At 36.4% G+C, this 26328-nt stretch overlaps 1 protein-coding gene across 2 annotated transcripts in view; it reads left to right on the forward strand.

Moving 5' to 3' along the window:
• LOC118201177 (alkaline phosphatase, tissue-nonspecific isozyme-like) overlaps positions 1–26328 on the forward strand; it is a 457970-nt gene that overhangs the window by 301264 nt on the left and 130378 nt on the right. Inside the window, exon 4 of one of the 2 annotated variants that reach the window (XM_085811453.1) lies at positions 5428–5630. In XM_085811453.1, coding sequence (XP_085667579.1) covers positions 5428–5630 — 203 coding nt within the window. The remainder of the gene's footprint in view (positions 1–5427; positions 5631–26328) is intronic. The other variant, XM_085811454.1, reaches the window with a different exon arrangement.

Genomic DNA, 26328 nt, shown 5'->3' on the forward strand with positions numbered 1-26328 from the left:
ACGAGAAAGTGCGTCAGCTACATTGTTTTCCTTACCCGGTTTATATTTTATTGTGATATTATATTCTTGGAGTTTTAAAGCCCATCTTATTAACCTGGGCGTTAGGTTTTTCCCCGAGTAAAGTCTACCAACAGCCGCATGATCCGAAAAGACTGTTACTGGCGCTTTGCCGAAATAAACTCGAAATTTGTGTACAGCCATTAATACGGCTAATGTTTCTCTCTCTGTAGCTGTATAATTCCTTTGTGTCTGATTCAATGTTTTACTAAAAAATACCAGAGGATGGTTATTTTGCATAAGAACCGCACCCACCGCATAGTCTGACGCATCTGCTTCAATTTCCAGGTTTTCGTCCCCCTCCGGGAATTTTAAAACAGGGGCATTAATAAGCGCTTCTTTTAATCTTTCAAAAGCTGTGTTAGCTTCCGCTGTCCACGTAAATTTACCCCTTTTTCTTTTGATTACTAAGAGTGGTTCAACAATATTAGCGAAATCTTTTATGAAAGATCGATAGTAAGAACATAACCCAAGGAAAGAAGAAAGTTTCTTGGCGGTGTTGGGCGGTGGGAAATTCTTAATAGCTTTTATTTTTGAATCTTGCGTTTCTATACCCTTTTGCGAAATTTTATAACCGAGATATTTAAGATCTTTAGTTGCGAACTTGCATTTTGAGGCGTTAATTGTAAGACCGGCCTCTTTTAATAATTTAAAAACTTGTTCTAGATCATTAATGTGTTGTTCCAACGTACTACTCGTTATAATTATATCATCTAGATAAATTAAAGTTGATTTTCCTAGGACAGGCTTTAGAACAATGTCCATAGCTCTCTGGAATGTTGATGTGGCCCCACACAACCCAAAAGGCATGCGTAAAAATGCATAAGTGCCCGATTTTGTTATAAACGCGGTTTTATGTATATCTTCGGGTCTCATAGCTATTTGATAGTAGCCAGACGTTAAGTCCAAAGTAGACATATATCTTGTTGATTTGATCTGTCTAATGATCTCGTCTATAACCGGCAAAGGTTAAATTGGAAATTTAGTAATACTATTTAGTTTTCTGTAATCAATAGCAAACCTCCAAGGCCTTTTATCCGAAGGAGGAAACTCGTTCTTTTTCCTACATAGTACGACTGGACTCGCGTACTCACTATTTATGGGCGTTATTATTTTATTCTTTAACATCTCCTGAATATGTTCTTCGATGATTACGTCTTTTTGTTTGTCATACCGATAAGGTTTAGTCCTACAAGGTTTTTCGGCATTTAATTGAATCTTGTGCGTGACTATTTGGCAGTTTCCTGGTTTTTCTGAAAATAAATGAGAAAAATTACTCACCACTTGCTGTATTGCTTTCCTTTCATGGTCATTCAGATGGCTAAGGTCCACTTGCGGTGTCTCCACAGGTTCCACCACCCTCTAGTCCATCTCCAACACCACGGAACTATCTTGAAAATTTAATTTGGCCCTCGCGGCCCTTAAAAACTCCATACCTAAAATAAGAGAGTTTTGCAGATCTTTCACCACAAAAATTAATACTTTGAGACTTTCCTCTTTTACCTGTAAGTTTAATGATAATTTCCCGATGCAGTGACATGTTTTTCCTTGCGCCGCTATTTTTTCCGTATTTTTGGTTTTAAATAGTCGTACCCTATAAAAATTCTTTTTGAAGAAATTTTCACTCATAAAATTTCCTTCTGCTCCTGTATCGATGAGGGCTTCTACTGGTACATCGCCAACCAGGACTTGTATAATTGGTAGCTGTGAGTTTTTTACGATGACCGTATTTAAATGTCTATTTGAGGGTTTTTTTAAAACTTCCGGGGTCTGGACCCTCCCTTTCACAGGCCCCTCTACTCGTTTAAAGCTTTCCTTTCAATCTGTGTCTTCTGGGTACGCGGATGTTTATTTTCAAATTTTCTTTTTGGGCCTTGACCTTCGAGTTTCGATGCGTTAGCTTGATAGCTTTTTCCCCCATAAGAGCGATTTCCATTTCTGGTTTCCTCCTTTGAAGATTTCCTTCGGGTACTTTGAGAATATGTTTCCCCTCTCGCTTTTTCCGCTATTCTGCGATTTTGAAACTTCACCGCCAATTCGAAGAGTTCCTGCAATGTGCTTGGGTTTCTAATTTCAAAGTAGTCTTGAACAGCGGGTAACAATCTTGGTAATATTATTTCAATTATCTCCGCATCGGGTTTCTTCCCATACAGCATATCCGTTAGCTTGATTTTTCATAGAATAAAGTCCGTCAATTCTGCTATATCCCGTTGATAGAAACTATATAGTTCGGCTTCCAGCCGTGCGCGATCTTTCACTATGGGGAAGGCCTTTACTAACGATTTTTTGAAATTTTCAAATGTATATGTCTGGCTTCCAAATTCCCCTAATAAAAATTTGCCTATATTTTTCCACCATAGCACGGCCTGTCCTCTTAGTGCTGATGTGGCGATGGCAACGTTTTGTCTTTCAGGAACAGGGTAGAGCTGAAAGTGGTTTTCTAGACCTTCTAGAAATACCGCCACCGAATTTTTTCCGTCGAAATGGACGTTTGGCTTGATTGACGCTCTCAAAGTCTGGACCAGGTATCCAAATCCTTCCAATTGAGTTGTCATTTCTTGGTGTTGTCCAGCGGCTTCCATCCAATTTTCGGCCATTTCAGTTCGATAATTGTTCGGGCGTCAATGTAACGTTGCGCGCCTCCAACTTGCACGCAACCAAGGGGTGACTGTGAAAACTGGATAAAACACAGAGTCTTGTAAAGGGTTTAAGTCCCTTTTTATTCAACGTAATAAATTACAATTGCGTGCTCTTGACGCTCACAGACTGCGCCAACTCGGCGGTCAAATAAAAATAATAACCTGAAAAGAACTTAAAGACAAGACTCTAACTACGAGGCTCTCTAAAATAACTAACTCGCCGCGTTTTACAATACCGCTGCTAATTCAGCAGACTTGAAGCTCACTTGAACGATTAACACTACTTTCCGCCAAGCACATAGGCCGAAACGCGGGGTTCTTCAATTTCTCGCTAACTACCTCCGCGCTCGTGAAGTAAGAATATCACACACCGAACTCGTTTCCCTTCTATTTAAATCATAATACTTCCGCTGATAATTTGAATCCTTGCGCGTTCTACTAAAATTTACATATTCTGACATTGGCAGTTCCAGGGGAAAGTAAGGCTTGACAGGAAAGATAGTTTAAACTTAAAATAAATATAAACCCTACAAACATCACATTCATATTTCAAAGTAGTGTTGAATCTGCAGGTTTTAGGGCGATTTCTTTGCATCATCGTTAAATCTTATGTCAATCATTAATACTCAACCAGTGCAAACTTACACTTTGGCACGAATACAGTATGGACACTAAAAGCTCTTTATCGTTTTCTGCAAGACATAAGAGGAAATCGGCGGCTAATGGATTGTGCTATTGTCATTCTGGCAGGAGGGTTTCGGCAGACTAAACATCTAATTTCCCTCTCTACGCCAGCGGAAGAACTTAAAGTTTGCCGTTAGTCATCGGTCTTATGGAACCAGTAGCAAAAAATGGATGGTAAAACGAATATGAGAGTATACCTACGATGAGAAACAAATGCAGTCAGTTTGCAAAGCAACTTCTGTCACTTAGGAACGTAGAATTTCCCGTCATCCCCACTACTGGTCTAATTTCTTTTCCCTTAAAATTCTACAGTATAATCAATTCACGACCTAATAAATAGCTGAGATAATTCCGGATGTATGGAAAAATTACATCTCGAGTCGATGTCTGTGTGATAGGGACATTTTAGCACCAATGCCAGCGTTATATATATCAATAAGCTTATGCAGGAAATGCTTCTTGGCAACACTGTAACGGTTTTATCAATTGATCCAGTAATGAATACAGAGCAAGCTGTGCGTTATTTCACAGAATATATAAATGCTGTTGAGCCCTAAGGAATTACCACCATACAAACTTACTTTAGGAAGAAAGATTCACTATTACATTATTACTTGACATCGATGAACCAAAGCCAAAGCTGTGCAGCAGATCAAGGATCACCTTGAAGAATCTATTGCCGAAATTAATAGAGATCTCCAGCATGACGTAGAAGTGGATGTGAAGACTTACTTATTCATCGCATTCTGTTGATACGCTGTGATTCAAATATGCTCTTCCATTTCAAAGGATTGCATTTTTTATCTGTCTTGTGTTCGTTAAGAGTGTCAGTAATGCATAGGGACAACCGCTTTGCGTGTTTATTATCAACTTGGAAACGCCATGTTTTCACAGATCCAATTATGTATTGCTTGCTCAAGATTCGGTTTGCTGGGTATTTGTTTACGTGCCCATCGCTCAAACGAAAAGCATTGTGTACCCTCAAGGTTTGCTTTGAAAATAATGTATTCTTTTTATCTGAATAAAATCTAGAGTTTTATTAGAGCTTGTAGAAAGTTTGCTCAATTCCTCTTGAACCGAAATAAGAAGGAAATCGCTGTCTAACTGAGATTTCGAAAATACTCCTCCCATTCCCTAAGTGAAATGCTCACCCTGAGTAAAGCCTGAGCAACGCCAGGTAATTCAGCTAATATGAGATACGTATGAATCAGTTACAAAGCTAGCAGAGCTAATGAAAGCTTGAGTTCATGCGCATAACGCCAATCTAGGATTAAAATTCAAACACATCAAAATCATCTGAATAGTTCTTGAGTCATTAATTAAATTACGTTTGCTGCCTTGATCTGGACAACATGGTATATATATCAACAAATTCCTTATCTTTCTTAACATTTGTATTAGCATATTAACTTTTATGCTTTTACAGCATTTAACAGTTATGTACGTAAAGATGTCTATGAAAATGTGAACCTTGAGAACCTTAAGATCTTGAGAACCTTGAGAACGATTAAAAGCTTTCATTACAACTTTTGCTTTATTTCTTGCGAGCTTACTTTCATTTATTTCACAATAACGGAAGCTATCATAAGAAACAGGATGCTTAATTTAGAACTAAGAAATTTTTAAGCCTTAAAGTACAGAACATTACATTTGTTCACATTACATTTGAACAGTACTTTACACAGGACATTACATTTGTTCTGTAACATCCAAAAGGATAAAAATATTTCTATTAAGAAAGGAAATCACATTTTATTGATGATTGCTTTTATACAAGCAAATTCATTTCTTCTACTAATTCTCTTATTTTCTATTTCTTCTAAGGCTAGGATATTTGACATTGATTTTGGTTAGGATATTTGATGCATTTTATATATACAATCTGATAATGCTTCGAAATATTATTGGTAAAGTATTTTCTGATATTAACTGATCTTCTGTTATTCCACTGTATAAATTTTATCCCTTTTTATATTTTTTTTTATCTTTCGGATTATTACTCAGTAAAAGCTGTCTTTACTAAGATTTTTGTAAATATTTTCAACAGGTAAATCAACAGGATTAGTGACAACAACGCGAGTAACTCATGCCACTCCAGCGGCAATGTATGGACATTCGGCCAGTCGTTATTGGGAGAGTGATGCCAAAATACCTGAAGACAGCCGATCTTTATGCAAAGACATCGCACGTCAACTGGTGGAAAACGATCCTGGCAGAAATATTAACGTAAGAAAGCATTTTCTATTTAAGGTAAATTTAAGGTTTAAATAAAAATTTATCTTTCTATTGCGCTACTATTTTGAATGACTACATGAAACATTTATGCAAGTAACAGCTTCTCTTTATATACGTCTAAAGTAGCATTCAGTACTGTTAGTGTCTTAGTAGCTGTGAGTACTTTTTAGTTACAAATCTTTTCAACGTGTGTCGGACAGCATCAACGATAGCACTTCAATTCCTTGCAAAGATTTCAATCTTAGACTTAATATGCAGGTCAACATTGCAAACAGTGCAATGGTTGATAGAACAAGTGATGTTTTAGTTAGACATATGCATATTCCAATTATAAAAACTTCAAGGCAATTGCACATTTAGGTCATTGTACTACGAGGTCGCAGTGTACTGCTATCGCTGATACTTCTACTTGCAATGACTACGGACAGAGCTTCGCATATGTCAGAAGTTTTTAATATCTTCAGTAAACATCGCGGTACAAAATACATTCAGTGTACTGTTGTAACAGTGTACTGTTGGCACAACATTTCTTTGTAAATTCCAAACATTATTAAACATTATTCATTTCTACACGAAAGCGAGGCTCGTCTAAGTGCATTTTATGTATGCGGCTGCAGAGGGAACCGGAGCAACTGTTAACAGGAATTGTTTCGTTAACAGGAACAGGAATTTCTTTGAGTAAAATCTCATAAAAAATGCATATCGAGGAGCTGTGCTTCCTTTTATGGATGCATACCACTAGACAAGCGCATGGGGAATAACGATTCATAACAGCAAATCGCTTTTACCGAGATTCAGCATCTTCCGGACAGTTCAACGTGCCATTTCCGCACATATATTCCATTGCGGAATGTGTTTTTGTATCTCCTCTACCTGCCTTTGTATTTTTCTCAGATATTTTTTAATTACCCTGTATATATGCTATTCGCTGTCTATTGCTGGGAACTCCCATTTCAATCATCCTTTCCTATATTGAGTTCCAGCCCACAATAACCTTATGGGGAATGGATTTCCTGACGAATTAGCCAAACAGCCACATAACGATGTACTAGATGAAGAGGTGCGTACTCTTCTTTCGGCATCGCATTTTAAGCAGACTGTTGCCTTAACTAAACGTGTGGCAAGAGCGTTGACCCATAGCCACCGCAGCCACAAGACTTTTTCTCCAACGTTAAAACATTCATAAAAGAGCCAGCTGCGGATACATGAAATATTATTTCTCTGGATGCAATCTCTTGCATACTTATATCCACCGCTTTTGGTAAAGTGATACTAGCTTTGCATATAATGGTAGGTAAGAAACCTCTGAACACTTCCTGAACTGTTGCAGTAACTGTGAAAGAGCATTAAGTTGTTAAGAATGACAGATTTCGGTTCATTCTGTCTCTAAATGTTTATAGATTTGAGTTAGGATATTGTTGTAACCACTACAAAATCTTAGCTTAAAGGCAAACAGCCTGCTACTGTAAATTTGTATTAGAAGTGATTGGTTAAGTATTATTGTCAGTTTTGCAATCTCTTAATAGGAGCAAAAAAAGTTATGCTTACTCTTTTACACTTGAGATTTATTTTATGTTAATAGTTAAGTATCACTAGGGGCAATAATTCTGGCCGTTTATTACGTTATTTTCTGTAGCTAGCCTTAATTTTATTTAAATTATCAGTATAGAAGCATGTGTTATAACCGACAGACTTCCCATTCTAGAAGTAATGCATCAGTAAATTATTGTTGTTGTAGCTTCTGATCTTTCTGAAAAGTTAAAATATTTTATGCAGTTTAACAGTAGTGTAACCAGCTATTAAATATACATAGAGTTACGCATTAAATTAATGTTTATATAGTTACATTTGTATAAATTGCACTTTCAGTTAAAAGCACAGGAAGATCCATATTACATGAGTATTTCATGAACTTGAATGTTTCAGAATTGAGAGTTTAACTATTTCATGGTCTGACGACTTCTCTAAATTCTGGGAATAATGATGCGAATTTAAATTTCATGAAACAAAGCTCCTGAATAAATGTTGTATTTAACTCAGATAAAGATATGTTGAGCTAGTATACATAAATATGCATCAGTTGAGAAACACATATTCATTAGAGAAACTCCATAAAGATCTTTAGTCAATCTTGAATTAAACATTAGAGTAGAGGAATTGCTTCGAAAATAAACTCTGATAATTATTGTAACACTTCGCGAAACTTGAAATTTACTTGAGAATTAGGTAATATATCCTTGTTTCATTACTTTAGGCAAACGAACTTTTTCAATAATTGCTATTAGTTATAAATGCAAGTTTCTAAAACTGGAAGAATCTAGATCTGTTTTATTAAGTGCTACGAAGACATTAGTGTTGATGCAAAGAGTCTCAAATTCCACCGTTAATGTATCTGATATAAACACTTACCAACGGAAGATCAAATGTTTTCTTCTATTAATAAAACACGCTTCTTTTAACAGTACCCTTCGTTTAACAGTCTATTCTAGGAATTCCGGTGATATTATAACTTTCTTAGCTATAATGTTATAATACGTATTGTTCAAACTGTATAAACTTGGAAATTTAGTATCAAAGAATATAAATTTCGTGTTCGAAAAATTCAAGTTCATAAATTATTCATTTTACTTTGGCTAATGATCCAAGTTTTGCTTGTTGCTTTCCTTTAGTTTTTAAACAATTTGAGTCAAGAGTTATTTTTTATTTACTTTTTCACCAACAGATAATGCTAAGTGCATATCATCATATTATTGTTTTTCTTATAGTACCATATCCTGAGATTTTAATCTTTCTGTCTCGTCTAGTTGCCAGTTTTCCACCCCGATGTTCAAAATAAAAGAAATTTTCCATTTAGTCGGTTATCCACAGAGCTCCCGTACACATTTTAATGAAATTTTGAAAGGTCAAATGTTGATACAAGAACAAACAAAGCAAAAGCCGAATTGCAGTTACGTTACACATTCATACAGGATGAAGCGAATAGGGTGCTGTGATCCCCTCTAAAAGTTATGTAAATCTCCTAAAGTGAACTAACTCATACTTTTTTGGAAATGAGGCAGTTTTTGAGTCCCAGTGGCAGTAGGTTCCATTCTGTTTTCAGTACATGAAAGGTTCATGGAGAGAAACGCGAGTTGCAGTTGCCCTCATAACAACATCCCACATTTTCTGTAGGGTTACAGAGCGAAAGATCTATTGACCGTTTCATCCGGTTATCGTTTCAAATTTCTTAAGAATAATTTGTCAGATTATCGCAATGTGAACGAACATTGTCGGATAAATACAAATTGAGGGCTAGCTGCACCCCTGAAAAAGCGAATATAGGGCTTTAAGATCTTTTGCATTTTATCTCGCTGAGTTATCAGAGCCTATGTTAAAGATGTGAAAGTTTGCACGTCCAACCAACATTATATCTGCCCATACCATCAAATCTTTGATTCCTCTACTGGTCCTTTTCTCGAATGTTAGTGTAGGTAGCGAGTAGCGGGTCCCTATCTTTCTTGAAGTGAAGGCATGTCGTTAATCAGTGCTTATGTTGAATTAGGCTTATTTGTGGATAGAATGATGCCCCGCTAAGGCTTGGTTCCACTAAAGATTTTTCCCACTAAAGCTATTTGTGAATAGAAGAGTTCCCCCCCTAAATTAATTAATGTTTTCTGCACTATCGCAAACGAGATTCCTTGTGCGCAGAATTGAGTGGAAAACAAAGAGCAGGTCTTTCTGCAAAGTTTTGAAACATTTAAGTCTTATGTTCTCCTTTTTAGGAGTACAGTTGTTTTCAGCTAATTTTTAGAGGTACCGCTCATCTACATAGGAATAATATGTTAACTGTGGCTTTCTGGAAAGTGAGGATATCAATGGTTTGACTGAACAACCAGATGTATAGAACCAAGCCTTATAGAACACGACAGGTTTACTCTTGAGAGAACAAATGTAACTCACGTTCACCCATCTAGGACTCTCCAAGACACTTGAATATTTTTGCTACAGGATCGGGACCGAATGCCACAGGGACTTATGACCTACCCGATATCCAGTATAAAACTATTTTGTGAGAGTAATCTAAGTGTTAGAGAAGATCACACCTTTCCATAAGACTTTCTTACGGCAATGAACCTTGTAGAGACATTAGGTATTTTGGAAGCAGGAAAGATAAAAAATTTGCAACGCCTTCGCCGGGAATCGAACCACGGACCTCTGGAATACGAGCCCAGCGTGCAGACTACCACATTATTAAGGCATACTAGGAAGGCGGGAGAAATGCATTATAAGTATCCATTGGTCATTTACCCGTTTTGTCACCCAGAACATTTCCCAGTAAGCGACTAAATTGCATCCGTAAGAAAAGGGAAGTTACGTCCCAGCTTTGATGGCGAATAACCTAGGGAGGAATAGATCCAAGGATCTTCCACATTTCTTCCCTATCACTGAAACAAACTCTTGTCTGCCCAGTATTTTAAATACCTGTATATCATACAGATACTATGCACTAACAAAGATTACGGCCTTCTCCGAGATTTGAGGCTTTTTCTAGCAATATGGCAGCCAGAATCGCTGACACTATACCAATCTTGGCGGCATATTTTTTAAAATCCCAATCTTGGAATAATCAAACTTTTTAAATATAAATTTCAAATATGAGAAAGCAAGAACATGCAGAAATATAAATCGTACATAAATTATGCATAAGTGATGCATAATCCGTGGATAAATGCTGAGAAAATATTAATGACTTTTTGTTGCAATCTTGGAAATCATAAACGCATCCGAAAGAAAAAGAAAGCATAATAATTTTTCATTTTAATCGTTTTAAAATTCTATAATTGTAAAAGCAGTTTTATATAAACTAAATGAAGGATTTAACTATGAAATAAATTAAATGCTGCTTTGAGATATTTCTCATTAAAATGCAATCTCTAAATTTTAAACAGAAATTGAAAAATTTCAATTTTAAATTTATAACTAAACATCTTTGGCCAGAATGACAACTCGAATTAAAAGAATAGAACTTAAGAAAGTATAAAATGTTCAATTAAGCTATCCAATAAACAATTAAAGAAAACCTGCAATTACCAATTTAAGTGAGAAAATATACGGGAAAAATTAATGCTTTTCGCTTTTATCTTCAGTTTATTCAGTATCTCAGGTCTTTAATCATGTTTCCTTTACCTCCACATCATTAATTAAATTTTTGAAATTATAAAACAATTTCAGCATACATTCCTATAAAACATTTAGATTTTATTTACTTGTGGCGGAATATCTGGGTAAAATGTAGCAAGAAAATATCTGAAAAGAATCCTTACAATCTGTTATTACATTCACCCCGCGATATCTCATTCCATATCTGGCTGCCTGCGAACAATTGTAATTTATTTCATGACGCTTTTGGTTCTGTCCCAAGAGGCTAGTATCTCATCAACCAAGATGTTTATTTCGTGGATAGACATTTTTCTCACAGCTCTCGCTTAAGTAACTTATTTTCGCTCTGAAGGCTTTCTGGATAAAGTAAGTTGCTCTCAATAAAATTCATGATTTCTTGGAAAGAATAAGGAAGGAAGAATTCCATTTCGTATTATATTTCATTAGATTATATTTTAATAATATTTTGGTTAGTAAATAATTTTTGATTGAAGATGTGTCTAAAGAAATGCGTGTTACACTGTAATTATGATATTCGGTTCCAGTGTAAATGATCTGAATTCAAGTTATATTAAATATGTAATTTTATTAAGCTGCCATCATTGATGATTAACCCTTTATAAACCATGTAATATTTTCTTTTAATAAAAGTATTCTCAAGACTATGTCGCTTCTGCTAGGATATACACAGATTACATTATGTCTACCCTGTTAATAACATGTAGGACCACCTTTATCCCTCAAAACTGCCAGCACCTTGCGTGGCATTGACACCACTAGGTGCTGTTACGTAATCTGAGGTATTTGGTGCCATTTTCTTACCAAATGGTCCTGCAATTACCGCACATTTCGAGGGAGTAAAGTGGCAGCACGAATTTGGTTTTCCAGGTGGGACCACAAATGTTCTATTGGATTAGTGCCAGGTGAATTTGGAGGCCATACATGACTTGAAAGTTGAATGTTTCTCGAACTACTCCCTGATGATCCGATCCTTATGACATGGTGCCTTATCCTGTTGGTAAACACCATCCCTCGCCGGAAATACTTTTGTCATGAATGGGGAACCTGGTCTGCAACGATGTTCACGTAGCGCACAGACGTCAGAGATTATGGGTCCTAATGTGCTCCATGGAAACATTAAGTTTGTTAATAAAAAATTCGTTTTGAAGTGTTACAAAATATTAAATCAACAGTAAAACAAATTTCAAATTCAAATTAGGGCTTTCACATGCCCATATTCTATGGAAGAGTACGTTATTCAAATTTTGATGGCTCTAGGTACCGTTGTTTTATCACTTGCAAGAAACATACATAAATTTATGCAGATTCTTCATTATTTAATTTCTTTAAATATAATACAGAACAATAATATTTGGTGGCAACAATTTGAAAAATGAAACAATGCTTGTCATGAATCAATGAAAAATGCCAAAATGAAATTAATAATCCTTCCGGCCAAATTGCCCCTTTGGACTAAAAACGATTCGTAGGGATATCCAGAAACGCGAATGTTTATACTACGTTAAGCGTTAAAATTAATAAGTTAATACAAGTTAAAGTTAGAGATTTAAAGTTAAGAGTTAAGTTAATACTAGTTAAAGAGCAGAGTTTGCTTACATTACGCTTTCTCATCTCCCCCCGTAACAGCTGACACCAGTGTTACGGAGAATGTCTTCAAACTCTAGCTCAAGAATCCTAAAACTTTTATCAGTTCAAAGGTAATGGATATAAGACTCAGTCTAGTGATTTTTAGAACCTTACAGGATACTGGCGCAAATACTTGACAGCCGGGTGAACGAGAAAACGCTCTGGCACGCCAGCGTGCTAGACGGGAAATGAGTGCGTTTCTTCTGTGATGTATGCGTGACATTCGAGGTGAAAGGGTTAAGCAGCGTTAATTTATAATTTATTATATTTCATGTCCGTATTTTGTCTAATGTTGTAAATTCCTTGAAATCTTGAAGAGGAATTTTGAATATTATGCCCCTAGAAATATCACCTCAGACAGCTGGATTAAAATAATGGTAATGAATTATGATTAAAAAATGAATAGTTATAAAACAAATAGTTCAATTATGCTCAAAATTTCCATTGCAAGTGAGAATACCGAACAGAGACAAAATCATTGACATTTAAATGAAAATCCATCGGGAAAAGTATGAGTATCAGCTGAAATAAAAGCTGAAAATGCTCACTGCAAATAAATCAATGTATTCAACTGTCATTTTTCATGATCTCTTGTCGTGGCTTCTCATCTTCTTCGTAATTTCTTTTATAGCATAACTAACTGTAGAAGAAATCCAGAAATTTCTGTAGCTTTGAACTATCTAAATCACTAAGTTGCCAGAAGCACTGGAAACATAAAGAGTGTGTCTGTGGCTTTGAAGTAAAAGCATCGAAAATACCTTCAGTGTTAAAAATCGTGTAGTCCAATGTCTCACGTTTCCAGCTGTATTGAACCCTTAGATTTCTTTAGACTCAAATTTTCCAGTAAACTCAAGCTCCGCAAATATAATAGCTATCTTTAATTGGTAATGCTACTGGTACACCTGAAAGCATCTGTCATAGTAATGCCTAAGATCATGTTGCTATATTTCACTAGAAATTAAATAATAATGATAATATATTTAGCATCCTTATCAGTATATTTATACATACCAGACCTGCATGAGCCTGGATGACCTGCATGAGCTGCATGAGCCTGGATGAGCTGCATGAGCCTGCAGAGACCTGCATGAGCCTGCAGAGACCTGCATGAGCCTGGATGTATGGACTACTTATTTGCTGAAGCATGATTATCTGTAGTACCTACACACTAATAGCATTGGTTTTTAGTACAAATTCTAAGAAAACTTACAATATATTTCATAGATATTCGATTGGATTAATTCCTTTAAAAACACAAAAAACAGGATATAGTTAAACAGGATATAGTAGCATTTGATGTTCATATTTGTTTCTAGGTCATCATTCTCAAAATGTTTACTTATAATTAAATACACATAGGTTTACTAGTATAATATTGGCCATATGAAAAATTACTGAATTCCTTTCAACGCGTTCTTGTAAGTGTTAACACAATCAGATGGTAATCAGAAGATCCATTGTTATAATGCCAACGTTGACATAGTTTATCCTGCTCACTTATCGCTTTTGAAAGTTTCTACAGTGGTGCCCAATCAAAAGATGTGGCATGCGGCGTCCAATAATTCTTTAATACCTAAATTTATCGATTGGGTCTTGTACCCGATCTCAGTCTTTTTTAAGTGCTATAAACTGATGTCAGCCATTAGGTAACCCTTCTGCATCCTGACTTTTCAGAATACTTCTTGATTTTTACAGATTGGAATTAAGCAACGAAAGTGTTAAGCCTAACAATAAATCCGATGGATTACGCCGAACAATTCATAGTTTCGCATATTGTAATGTAAATTAAATGCATATAATTTATGTCTGAAACTTACTTAAATATGAACGTTCGATCCCTACTTCGTAATTTAAGAATTGTTTTATATTCATTTTAGGAAATTCACGCATTTTATCGATAAATAGAGCAGAATGTAAGAAACTGTCACAATCCCCTCTGCGTTCTATTAATGTATATAACATTAATACGTCCAACCAGAGGAGATCCGTGATTCGAATCTCGGGAAGGGTAGAGTTTAATTTTATAAGTTTTTTGCTTCTGATAACTACATGCATGTTTAAAACTCTTAATAGAACTAACGTGTAAATACGATACTGCAGTTAGAATGTAAACTAAACCGTGAAAAATACATTAACACTATGTGCAGAAGAAAGCCGTTAGTCTCGCTTGAAATGTAATGTACAATTTTTATTTCCAAGCTTTGAAAGATTGACTTAAAGTAAGAGGATCGACTTAAAGTCACGTCCATTAATAGCAAATGTCTTCAGTTACCTCTAATAATCAATGGATTGTTCTCAAGTCAGTGTATGGCAATTGAGGGTGCTTTAGTGCTTAATTGCTTTCTTTCCATGAACCACAAACCAAACATTACCTGTGTAGTGACTGAAAGTTATCCCCTTTTGCTTAGCCGACTATGGGCACAAAATACTAAAAATCAGACTGTCAGGAGCTCACGTTTACTTTACTCAGCAGCTTCTGATCGAACAAGCAGACATCTGTAGCAACAGCAAAACCTCTACAGTAAGTCAGGACAGTTACAATTCTTTCTCTCTGTTTAAACTACGCCATTTCCCTTCATATCTGGCTAGACCTTTGGACTTACGTGACGGAACGGCGCATAAAGAAAAGACTCAGATTAAATCTTAATTGTTAATTAAACAAAATGGCTACAAGTCTATGTATATTTGTCTCAGAATGTCATCTTAGTTTCAATGGACTTAGTTCAGTGTCTGCAAATCGGCTAAATGTAAGCCCATAATTTTCCAGATAATTTATCCTCAGTAGTGTTGTAAGGTATATCTTAAGTTTATAACAGTTATATTAAGTTAATTTACCTTTCCTATCTCTACTAGCTTCAGTTTAAAATTTTTTACCAGAACGAGTTTTTAGAGTCGCGTGAAATGCAAATGAGAAGGAGTAGTGTTTAAGTCGAAGTTCCACTGACTTCGACAGAACGCAAAAGCAGGGACCCCCGTCCCGGAGGATCTTTCAGGTCTGCCATATCGGGGTTAAAATATCCAAGTTTCCGAGACCCCTTTTAACGGCGGTGCAGACTCCACGGTCCCTGCCCGGTTTTATACATAGCCTTGGACAAGGTAGAAAACGCTTGATACATAATACAAAATTGAATGCTTTGCCTCCGGGCACCACTCCATCGGCACCGAAATAATCGTCTTGGTGCCATGTCCGCTCTGTCAGTCCCCGTCACTGAGACTCTGAGGGCCAAACCCCCCTCGACTAGGCTGGTGATCCCCGATGTAGCTCCATAACAGCCAAAAGAACAGACACGAGAGTACCAGTACGGTCACTGCGAAGCCTGAACCAGCCTTAGACTGAGTTAGGGCTCTAGTCCTGGCTCTCGTCCTAAGTCAAATTATGTACCCCTGTGGTTGAGACAGCTTAAGTACAGATCCTAGCCAGCACTTCCCAGGAATTCTCCTGAGTCAACAACTGGGAGGAAAGGATTGACTTCGACAGAGTGCATTAGATTTCCTGAATAACGCGCGTTTGCCTTTTGGCTACTTCTCTCTAAGCTGTTACTACGGCCGGCCTTATTACGTGCCCTTGATAGCTTAGCTAACTAATTTATTATTACGGGCCAACTAGTTTAGAAATTATGTCAGCTTCGGTTAAATCTGTTTAGTTAATCATCAGTTAAGTTCTTATTTCTTGCATTTTTGAGTTAAGCCCAGGTGGAAGCTTTATTGTACGGCCTGAGAAAGGGAACTATCTGTCAACTTTATTTGAGCAATGAAGGGTAATTTACCCTTCTTGAGTTCTATTTTTGCACCTAAGCGATTATTCGCTTAATAGTTCACCTAGGTTCCTCCTTAGTTAATAGATAAAGGTGAGGATACCTACAGTGTCTTTTGCTCTTAAATTCAAATAATGAATGATAAAAACTAGTATTTATAAGTGAACCCAAATCGTTTTTATATAACTGACAGCGAATCCGAAGAAAAAAATAAATCTGAAAATGGTTGTGTTCTGTTACAAAATGTGTTATAAGCAACGAAAGCTGATTTCTATACGTATCAGTCTCAAAGTGGATACAAATAATTGTTAGTTGCTACAACAAATTTACCATCCGTGGTGTTCGGCATTATCGCGTGAAGATTGAAAAAGAGTTATTTTTTATGATTGACAGTATTCGCGTATTCGTACTGGAGCAGTTAATAAATTTTAATCTCTAAAAGCCATTATTTAAAAAAAAAAATCCTCTTACTCGCTTGACTTAATCCTTATTATAATGTTGTGATATAGAAGTTCTCTGTGTCAAAAACCGTAAGAATTTATTAAGTATAAAAATAATAATGGAGTAAAATATTTTATAGAAAATAAATTAATATCAACATGTCGTGTTGAAAATAAATGTATCATTTTTGTTGGTTTAACATATCCTCCAACTAAATATTTCTGGTTCAGCTTCATCTCGTTATTACATACCAGATAAGTCTGTAAATTATTATATGCTTATTACACTCATTTCTGCCCTACAAACGAAAGCTTTTCTCTGTACATTGTACACTGATTAATAGAGATTACTCTGTAAATTTCTTTTGTTTGTTTTTTTTTTGAAAGCACAATCTGAAGTCTGTGCTTTATGTATTCAACATAATTTTTCAAGATACTCCTGCTGTTGTTTCAAGATACAGCAATCATGTTAGGGAGGAACAAAACCTGTTTCTGTTTTTGCAGATTTCTGTGCTATTTTTGTTGAAATTTAAATTTCAAATTAGTATTTACGTTCTAACACTTCACAACACATGTAGTACGGCTGCACAGCAAACTGATTGGGAAATGAATTACAAAACCGCACTGTTAATGTAAATTTGTAATTTGCTAGCAAACTTATGCATATAAAAAAGCAATAAATAAAGGGTAAATTAGGATTAAAATTTCTGTCAGCTTTATTTATTTTAAATTATCATATTGCAAAATCCTAGTATAAATTCAAGAATTTCTGAATTTTGTATTAAATTTTTGCAATATGAAGAGAAAAGCGGGGAACTGAAGGTTTCGGTAGATTGTGTAAAATTTATTTTTTCTAAACGGCTGAAAGACGTTTCCAAAAAATTTATTATACATGAAATTCGTCTTGAAAGTAAAATAAAATTGAAAGTATTTTCATGAATTTGCCCACCGGCGGCCGAGCGATAAAGTCGCTGAACACTGGTAGTTCGGTTCGGGGTCGAATCCTAGCAAACGTGCTGACTCCATGGGCGCTTTCATGGTTTTGCCCATGTGTAGCGTGTTAATAAGAGCCAGTTTCCCTTAGAAAGTCTTCCACGAAGACATCCTTCCCCTTAGGCAGATAGCCCTCGAGTGCTTTGCCCTAATCATATAAGTCAACCCACAAAACCTTTTCATAAATTCAATCATGTTGCAAAATCCTAGTACAAATTCAAGAATTTCTGAATATTGTATTAAATTTTTGCAATATGAAAGAGAAAAGCAGGGAACTGAAGGTTTCGGTAGATTGTGCAAAATTTATTTTTTCTAAATGCCTGAAAGACGTTTCCAAAAGTTTTATTATACATGAAATTCGTCTTGAAAGTGAAGGAAGAATAAATTGAAAAGAAGGAATATGAAATCTAGAAATCGATAAGATCCGAATATTGCTTTACTTATTCATGCATTCACGCATTATACTGTAAAAATACCCGGATGTAGATCTATGATCTTTTCGATATAGGCTAGAATTAACTGTAGCAATTTGTTTACTTACGTACTTTCTAACAAAATTTCTTCATAACAGAAATATTTGATGTAAATAAGTAAAAAGTATCTTTAACTTCCATCCGTTTTCTAGTTCCGTATTTGTGACATCGAGACGTGTTTCAATAATGAGCACAAAGTTTATAAAATTTTCAGATGATCCGTGCAAAAGTGCAGACGTTTACGTTTTTAAGTGGATCTGATAATGTTTAGTGTAAATAAATTAGCAACCTGCATAGGGTTACGATGAAATAACCTATTTCTGTAGGTTTAGTTATTTTTAATATCATTTTGGAAATCGAATTCAAATTTGATATTAAGGATATGTATCGCATACTATTCCTCACAAGTTAGGCATCCAAAATTAGTTCTGTTAATATTTGTTTTTTTTTTAATAATTACAGCTTACGCTAAAAGGTAAAAAAAAATCATTCAATGTTTCGTTCACCCGATAATGGACATGACTTCACTGACTTTCTTCTGATTAAAAGGGGCCGTAAACATTTCCTTCGACAATATTCAGAAAAGCTCGACAATTGTTTTATGTCTTTTTTCCATTTTCAATTCGTCTTCAATTCAAAAATTCGTATTTGTGCATCGTTTGCTTTCTTTATTTATTCAGACTTTTGTCGAAACTTGATAAAATTATTAAAGAGGGAATAAAATTGGAAAACGCGTGACTTTAATAACTAACCAGAATCTGGATAACATTATTCACACTTATCCAATGTGAAATTATTCAGAACTTTTAATGTCAATACAGGAATGCGCAAAACATTTTTACTCTGATTAGAAGCTTTAAAGAAGAAAGGAACTTGAAAGTCTTCAATGTAAAATGTGCAGTTTTAGCGAATGTTGTCGCATTAAAACATTTAAATAACACAAGCTTATAAAACAGCTCGGAAAAATGTTTGCAATGTAGAATGCTATGAAGAAAAATTCTATCATAGAAAGAGATGATATTTATAATCCAATGACCAAGCTTTCTAGGTTACTGAAAAATGTTCTTTAGAACAACGACACTCTAAGGAAATGAAATAATTGACCAGATTAGATGTGATCAGTGCTTAATTTCTAAAATTAGAAATGACGATGCCCTAAGGAAGACTATAAGTAAAGAGGAACAAAAATTAATAAATAAACTAGCGGGCAAGCCCGCCAGCTGAGCGGGCTGAAGCCCATTACTTCAGGGGACGGATGCCTTCGTGGTATTCGAAAGTTGAACCGAACTAACAGTGTACAGCGATTTTACGTTTGCTGCGCCCGCTTTATTAAAGTATGCATGCAGTATTTTCTCCATGCGGAAAATCACGAAAACACACATGCAGCCAGCCCGCTCGCCGGGATTAGAAAGTTTGACCGAACTACCAGTGTTCAGCGAATTAACAGCTTAGCCGCTTGTACGAAGTGTAATCGCGAAAATTTTCGGGCGTGATATTCCAACAGTATACTCGTTAAAATTCCTTTATTTAAATGCTTTTTGGTAAACTCCAACTTCTGTCTATAAATTTTATACTTAACATCTCTTTCGTAATTATGTTTCATAACAGTAAATATATACTGGCATTTAAATGCCTGTAAAATTGTAGAAAACATTTAAAAGCATTATTTTACAATTTTCTCATTCTCGGAAGTAATACTTTTAACTGCGAGCAAACCTTTGATCTTAGTCGTAAGTGTAACTGCTTTCGGCGGCGTTTGTTTACATTTTTCAAGCGTGAGTTTTCGTCAGTTATCTTTGTTTACCTTCTAAAAATGTTCTTCGAAGGGTCTTCTAAGACTCTTGATAATATTTTAGTCGTGAATTTGTTCTATTTTGATTATACTGGTAAATTTTTTTTTTTACTTATGCTATCATAATGCATACTATTAGCAAGTAGTATCATAAACCCAAAGCATCAGCGGTTCTAAAATAAAACTCGTGCATGTGTGAAGAATATTCATGGCAGATGGTCATTTGTAGATGCTGTTACCGCAGAAAAAATTGCTGACACTTAAAATTTAGCGGATATGACAAATGATAAAAGTCCAGCGTGAAAATCAATTGTGAATACAACTGCGAGTGTAAAGGCAGCTGAGTTGAAAACAACTTTTCAATCTACATCAAATTCTAATCAAAATGTGAGTGAAATGTGTTCCTATATTTTAATGAACAGCGAAATGTTTGTTGCATAATGCTACAACAGTTCTTCAGATGTAATATGAAAGGGAATGTTTGGCAATGAACTCATTTGCAAATTGTATAAGAAGGTTTTAATTTTAAAAAATCAAAAATTGTAAAACCAAAACTTGCAGATTGTAAAATTGCTGGTAAATAACAGAATGTTAAATAATAATATGTGCAATGCTATGGAAATTCTAAGAACAGATAACAATTATCAAAATATTTTGAATAATTAGGTAACGACCACAGGAAGCGCCATTTTTACTTCCGTGTGTAAAGTAGTGGTGTAACGTATTCAGCTACGGCAAAGCACTCGAGTGCAATCTGCCTAAGGGGAGGGATGCCTTCTTGTCGGCATTTTAAAGGAAAGTGGCTCGTATATGCATGGGGAAAATAACAAAAACACCCATGCAGCCACCCCGTTCACTGGGATTCGAATGTTGGGTGTTTGTAAAAGACGCAACTTTGTGGAACAAACTCATTTGCTCATTACAGTCCTATCCCTCGAGTATATCAAATATCATGTGAATCATGCCCATGTCTTGCATCTGCTGCACACCTTGTTCCATCATTGCGTGGATATAGCTCATATTGTGTCAATAGTGTTTTATGTGTCCAATATCCCCTGTATATACATTTGAAAATATATATGTACATACATATAAACCAAATTAGTTAGTCGCCTGTTTTTATCGCATTCAAAATAAATAAATAACAGAAAATAATTTTAAAAATCTACCGAGTAAGTATTGCAGATGGGCGGGCTGCACCCACTCAATTCTTTGCTGGTGTCTAAAATAGTCTCTGTGTGAAATTTGTGGAAATATTTTATATTTAAATCAAAAACAGAAAAATAATTTTAAATCTATGATTAAAATTGTTTTTCTCACTTTCATTATTATTAACACGAAACTGAAGGGACTGAAGAATTTTTTCGTGTTAAAGGATATTGAATAAAAAAAAAAAAAAAAAAAAAAACATATTTTCAACAAAATTAAGTTTATTAGAGTACATTTTATTTGCACAGATATGCATATAGGCATGTATTTAATAAAAAATCAATGAAACAAAATCATTCACAAGAACTGCATTATTCATTTCGTTTTCTTTGTCGGAATCTGCATCAATGATATTTTTTTAGCTTTGAACAAACTCCAAAATGTCCTTGTCTCCAATTATTTGGGGCTGTACACACATTATCATCAACTACTGCAACTGTTGTTCTTTGGATAACACAGTAGGGCAGCACACAGAAACTTTTCCAAACGTTTCATAAAATGTCAGTCGTGTGAACCCGTAAAATATTTTACTGTACCTATGTCTATAAAAGACACAACTTTGGGAAAGACATTACAGGCCTATCCCTTGAGTATATTAAATATCATGCAAAACAAAATATTTTATATGAATGAAATCAGTTATTGCGTCAATAGTTCAAAGAAAAACAGAAAATAATTTTTAAAATCTACCGAGTAAGTACGCCAGATGGGCGAGCTACAATCCGTATTTATCTGAAAAGAAATAATAATAATAATAATAATTTCTTAGTTATAAGTTTATATTAAACTTAAAAACTTGCACAGAAAAAAAAATTAAACAGAAAAAAATTGGTGGGCTTTTGACGGCATAAACTGCCTGACACCTGGGGTCTCCTCTGCAATCTCATCGACCAGGGGGTTATTTTTTCTCCCAGGTATCAGCCCCTTCCCTGGTCTGCTGTTACAGAATCATAGACAAAATTGCATCACTATATATAAATATGTATATATATATATATATTGATGCAATTGTATATACATATATATACACACACGCACAATTAAGATATATATATATTTGTGTGTGTTTACAAAAATGCAGGCAATGAATAAGAAAAATTATTTACATTTGAAAAGGAAAATTAGCATGTTCTATGTACACCTGAAAAGAAAAACATTTTAATTTGAATGAAATCATTTCTATATACACCTGAAAAAAAGTATTTACAAGTTCTATGTACATCTGAAAAGAAATGTATAAAAACATTTTAATTTGAATCAAATCATTTCTATATACACCTGAAAAAGAAATATTTTTATGTGATTGAAATCAGTTCCATACATACCTAAAAAAGAAAAATACATAAAATGTTTTAAAATTAATTAACGCAATTGTATGTAGACCTGAAAAGGAAAATTTATAAAAAATATTTACAACATTGAAAAAATAATACAGCTTCCGATTGCCTAACTACTCCAAAATTCCACTTTGTAACAACAGACATAAAAGCCGACTAATGCATAATTCTCAAACTGTTTCAGCTTCATCTTGACTTGCTTCAATTTATCCCAGTCATCCAAAAACCTCAAATCTTTTTCATTTTTGCTTTGGCTTGATTAACTTCATTTTGTGTTGCAAAAATCTCACTGTTTCAATGTCTCGAGTAACTTTTTTACTGCAGAACCTCCCTGTAAACAATATTTCTTGTGAATACTTTAGAACATGCGGGCATCAAACGGCCTTGCTTCTTGGTGTCTTTCACTAAAACACGAACATTCCTCATAGACGAACATCTTGAAAAAGCTACGTAAAGCATTCCGTGACTGAAAACTGGTTGCGGTAAATAAATCCCAACTTTCTTAAGTGTCTGTCCCTGTGACTTATTAATAGTCATACAAAATGCAAGCCTGATGGGAAACTGTCTTCGCTTGAGCTGAAAGGGGAGGTTTGAATCTGATGGTGAAAGTTCAACACGTGGAATGAAAACTCTCGATCCAGCATTCTGTCCAGAGATGACTTCACAATCTAAAACGTTTGGCATAATTCTCTTCACAATGAGCCTTGTTCCATTGCAGAGTCCAACCGATGGATGTAGATTTCGTAGAAGCATAACTATAACTCCAACTTTCAAATTCAGACGATGAGGTGGCATTCCAGAAGGCGTCAGGCTGTGGATGAAATCCAGCTGATACGTTTCTTGTTCTTCTTCGTCATCGCAAATAACCGAGTCTGCACTGTAGTGCGTGAAAACTTGACCTGGAAACGTGGAAAGAATTTCTTCATTAAGCTTCAGAGCTTCCTCGTTCTTTGGACATAAAATCGCTTTACTGGCCAAGTCTTGTAAGTCGAATTCATTACCGCAGCCAAACATTTCTTCTACTATCGATCTGTTGACCACACACAAAGATGGAATTTCGATAATGTCTTCGTCCAAGCCACTGTCATTTTTAAGACGACCGTCTCCCAACTGCAGAAGCCATTCTGAAAATTCTTGTTCTTCCGGATTCAATCGCATATTGGTGGAAAGCGTGCATTGTTTGAAATGTGGCCACAAAAAGGAGTTCCTGAGGCAGCTCTCGATCGCAGAAGTTCGGTTTCCATGTGCGACAACAGGTAATGTTTGTCTCCAGTCACCTCCTAAAACTAAGGTTTTACCGCCAAAAGGAACATCCAGTCCGGTCAAGTCTCTCAGCAATCTGTCGACAGCTTCCAAAGCGTAATGAGGCGTCATGGTGCATTCATCCCATATGAAAAGTTTCGCAGTCTTCAAGTACCTTCCTTCAGCGCTATCTTGTCTCACACGGCACGAAGAATTTTCCAGAAGTGGAACGGGCAACTTGAAAGTAGAGTGTACAGTTCTTCCACCGGTCAACAGCACAGCAGCAATGCCTGTCCACGCAACGGGAATGGCAACGTGGCCCATTCCTCGAACAGCATGAAGGATCGTCCTAAAAAGGAAAGTTTTTCCAGCTCCGGCAAACGCATTAACACAAAATGTCTTCGGTGTGTTAGGATTCTCATCTCGTACAGCTTCCAAAACCGAGTCGTAAACTAATTTCTGTTCAGGATTCAACATCCCGTTCAACACTTCGGCTTGTTCGTTTTCATACTGGACATCGAACTGCGGGACTTCGAGAGAAACAGCATCAGTCAATGTTGGTTGCGGGAGACCAAGAGAACATAGCGAAACATTGTGCACTTCTAACTGGTCTTCTATACTTCTCAGTGCAAGGCTGAAACTGTCTTCTAAGGAGTAAGATCTCGCAAAATCTTCAGAAAGGGACTCTTTGAATTCATTCCACAAAGCGACGGGTTCCGCAGGGTTGCAGAAAACACAGATGAAGCAAAAAAGCTGTCTTAGCTGCGGTGGCATTTGAAAAGCTGATGCTTCTGCCAGAGTATTTTTCCATTCTTCGTCGTCTTGCAGCAGATGCCTTGCACGGCAGGCTTCCTTGAACGTTGAATACTCCACACCTTCGTAAGTTCTTAAGTCGGCAAAACTCTTCGCTCCTTTAACGTGACACAGCAGCAACCTCAGATGGAAACGCTCAACATCTTTCGGGCTAACAGAATACATTCTTGAAATGATGTAATCTCCAAGTCTAACTCGTGTCTGCCAGGCATGATTCCTCCAGGTGAAATGTTTAGGAATTTCGGCATACAGGTAACCATTCGCTTCGGGAACTGTCCTGTTCAGTTCAAACCATCCGGTGAGCATGGTATTTTTCTCGGCAGCTCTCTGGAAAGCATTCCTTTCTTCGGATTCGGCAAAATAGACGGGCTGCAGGTTTTCCAAATGAACCGGTAGTCGTATGATGGAGTGCGACTTAGAATGCATTCTTTTTTCAAACAGCATCCACGCTGCTTCAGGGGCAGACACGTATCTTGCATTTAAGAAGCATTTGATCTCGTCCCACATTAATCTCCAGATTCTTCCAGAACAACTTTAGCTGCATCATGACCCTTGTACACGTATTTGAACAAATACTTCACCGATTTTATGGAGCTGCATACTTCAACGTTTATGTGGGCGTTGTACTTTTTCGATAAATACGGATTGTAAGGAACGACCCATCTGTTATCGATGGCATGACCCTTGATCACGATAAAGTTTCCATCGTCCCTTCTTCTGTAGAGTGGGTAGCCATTCACGTTCTCTTTAGTTTCTGCCTGAAACGGTTTCGGAAATCCTTTCGAACATACACCATCACTCATGCAGGGAGAGTTTCTATTCAGTTCACCGCAGGGTCCGTGAATCATCGATGACTTCACAATGTTGTGTAGCTCCGGATGTCGAGTAGCATCTGGAAGTTCAGCACACACCAGCGAGTCGATGCACTCTGCATCTCTTATTTTGTCTTCTTCCGCTAAAAACAACAAAAGGTGCATATGAGGCAATCCTCTCTTCTGAAATTCGATGACGTGTATATCTGCAATGGTCGCACCTAAGATGTGATTCTTTGTCAAATCTTGCATCAAAGCCGTTTTCTTCAGGTCAAATACCCTCGAAACGATGTCCGGGCGATCGTGAGCCTTCTCTCCTGGGAATAAGTTTTCTGTTATTTCCGGCCATTTAGGGTTGCACGTGAAAGTCAAAAACAGATCCGGTTTACCAAAGTCGCGCACAATGGCCATCGAGTCCTGATAGTTTTGCTGCATGCAGCGAGGGCTTCCTATAAACGTTGACGGAAGTATAACCGGTATTCCAGGGCGGACGCCCGTCTCTTGACCAACTCTGTAAATGTGATCGGCAAGACCCATGTAAGTTTCCACTCTCAGATTCGTCTGATGGCTCCGGAGGTACGCAATCCTGTTGCCTTCAACTTTTACGTATGCATCCACGAGATACTGCTGAAACAATTTCCGGCCATACAAAATCGGGTTGTAGCAATCTCGTCGTACGGACACCCTGTGACTGTAAAACTGTAACTCTGTGTATTGCTGTCCGACTCTGAATCCTTGCTCGCCGTGAGGAAAGAAAAGTACGTACGTCATGGGTTCCAAGTTGGGATTTAAGGTACTGATGTTGATGAGACCGCCACCTCTCGGATGGATCACGATGTCTCGGTTTCGATGGAGGAGCGCCGTCCGTACTCTTGAAGACGACTGCAACTTCATTTTCTTTCGGAGCATTGTAACGTCCCCTGTGCTCGCCTGCAGCAACACTTTCACCCTTGATGTACATGCGGATATCCGCAGCAGTTTCGGCACCTTGCTCTCGTACAGTTTCTTCTTCGAATTCCTTCAGCATCTTGTAGGCTTCCGCATATGGATTAACGCTCCTT

This window comes from Stegodyphus dumicola, chromosome 2, assembly GCF_044657685.1.
Source record: "Stegodyphus dumicola isolate Sdum_Otavi_A_Nest chromosome 2, ASM4465768v1".
In the NCBI taxonomy this organism is placed as follows: domain Eukaryota; kingdom Metazoa; phylum Arthropoda; class Arachnida; order Araneae; family Eresidae; genus Stegodyphus; species Stegodyphus dumicola.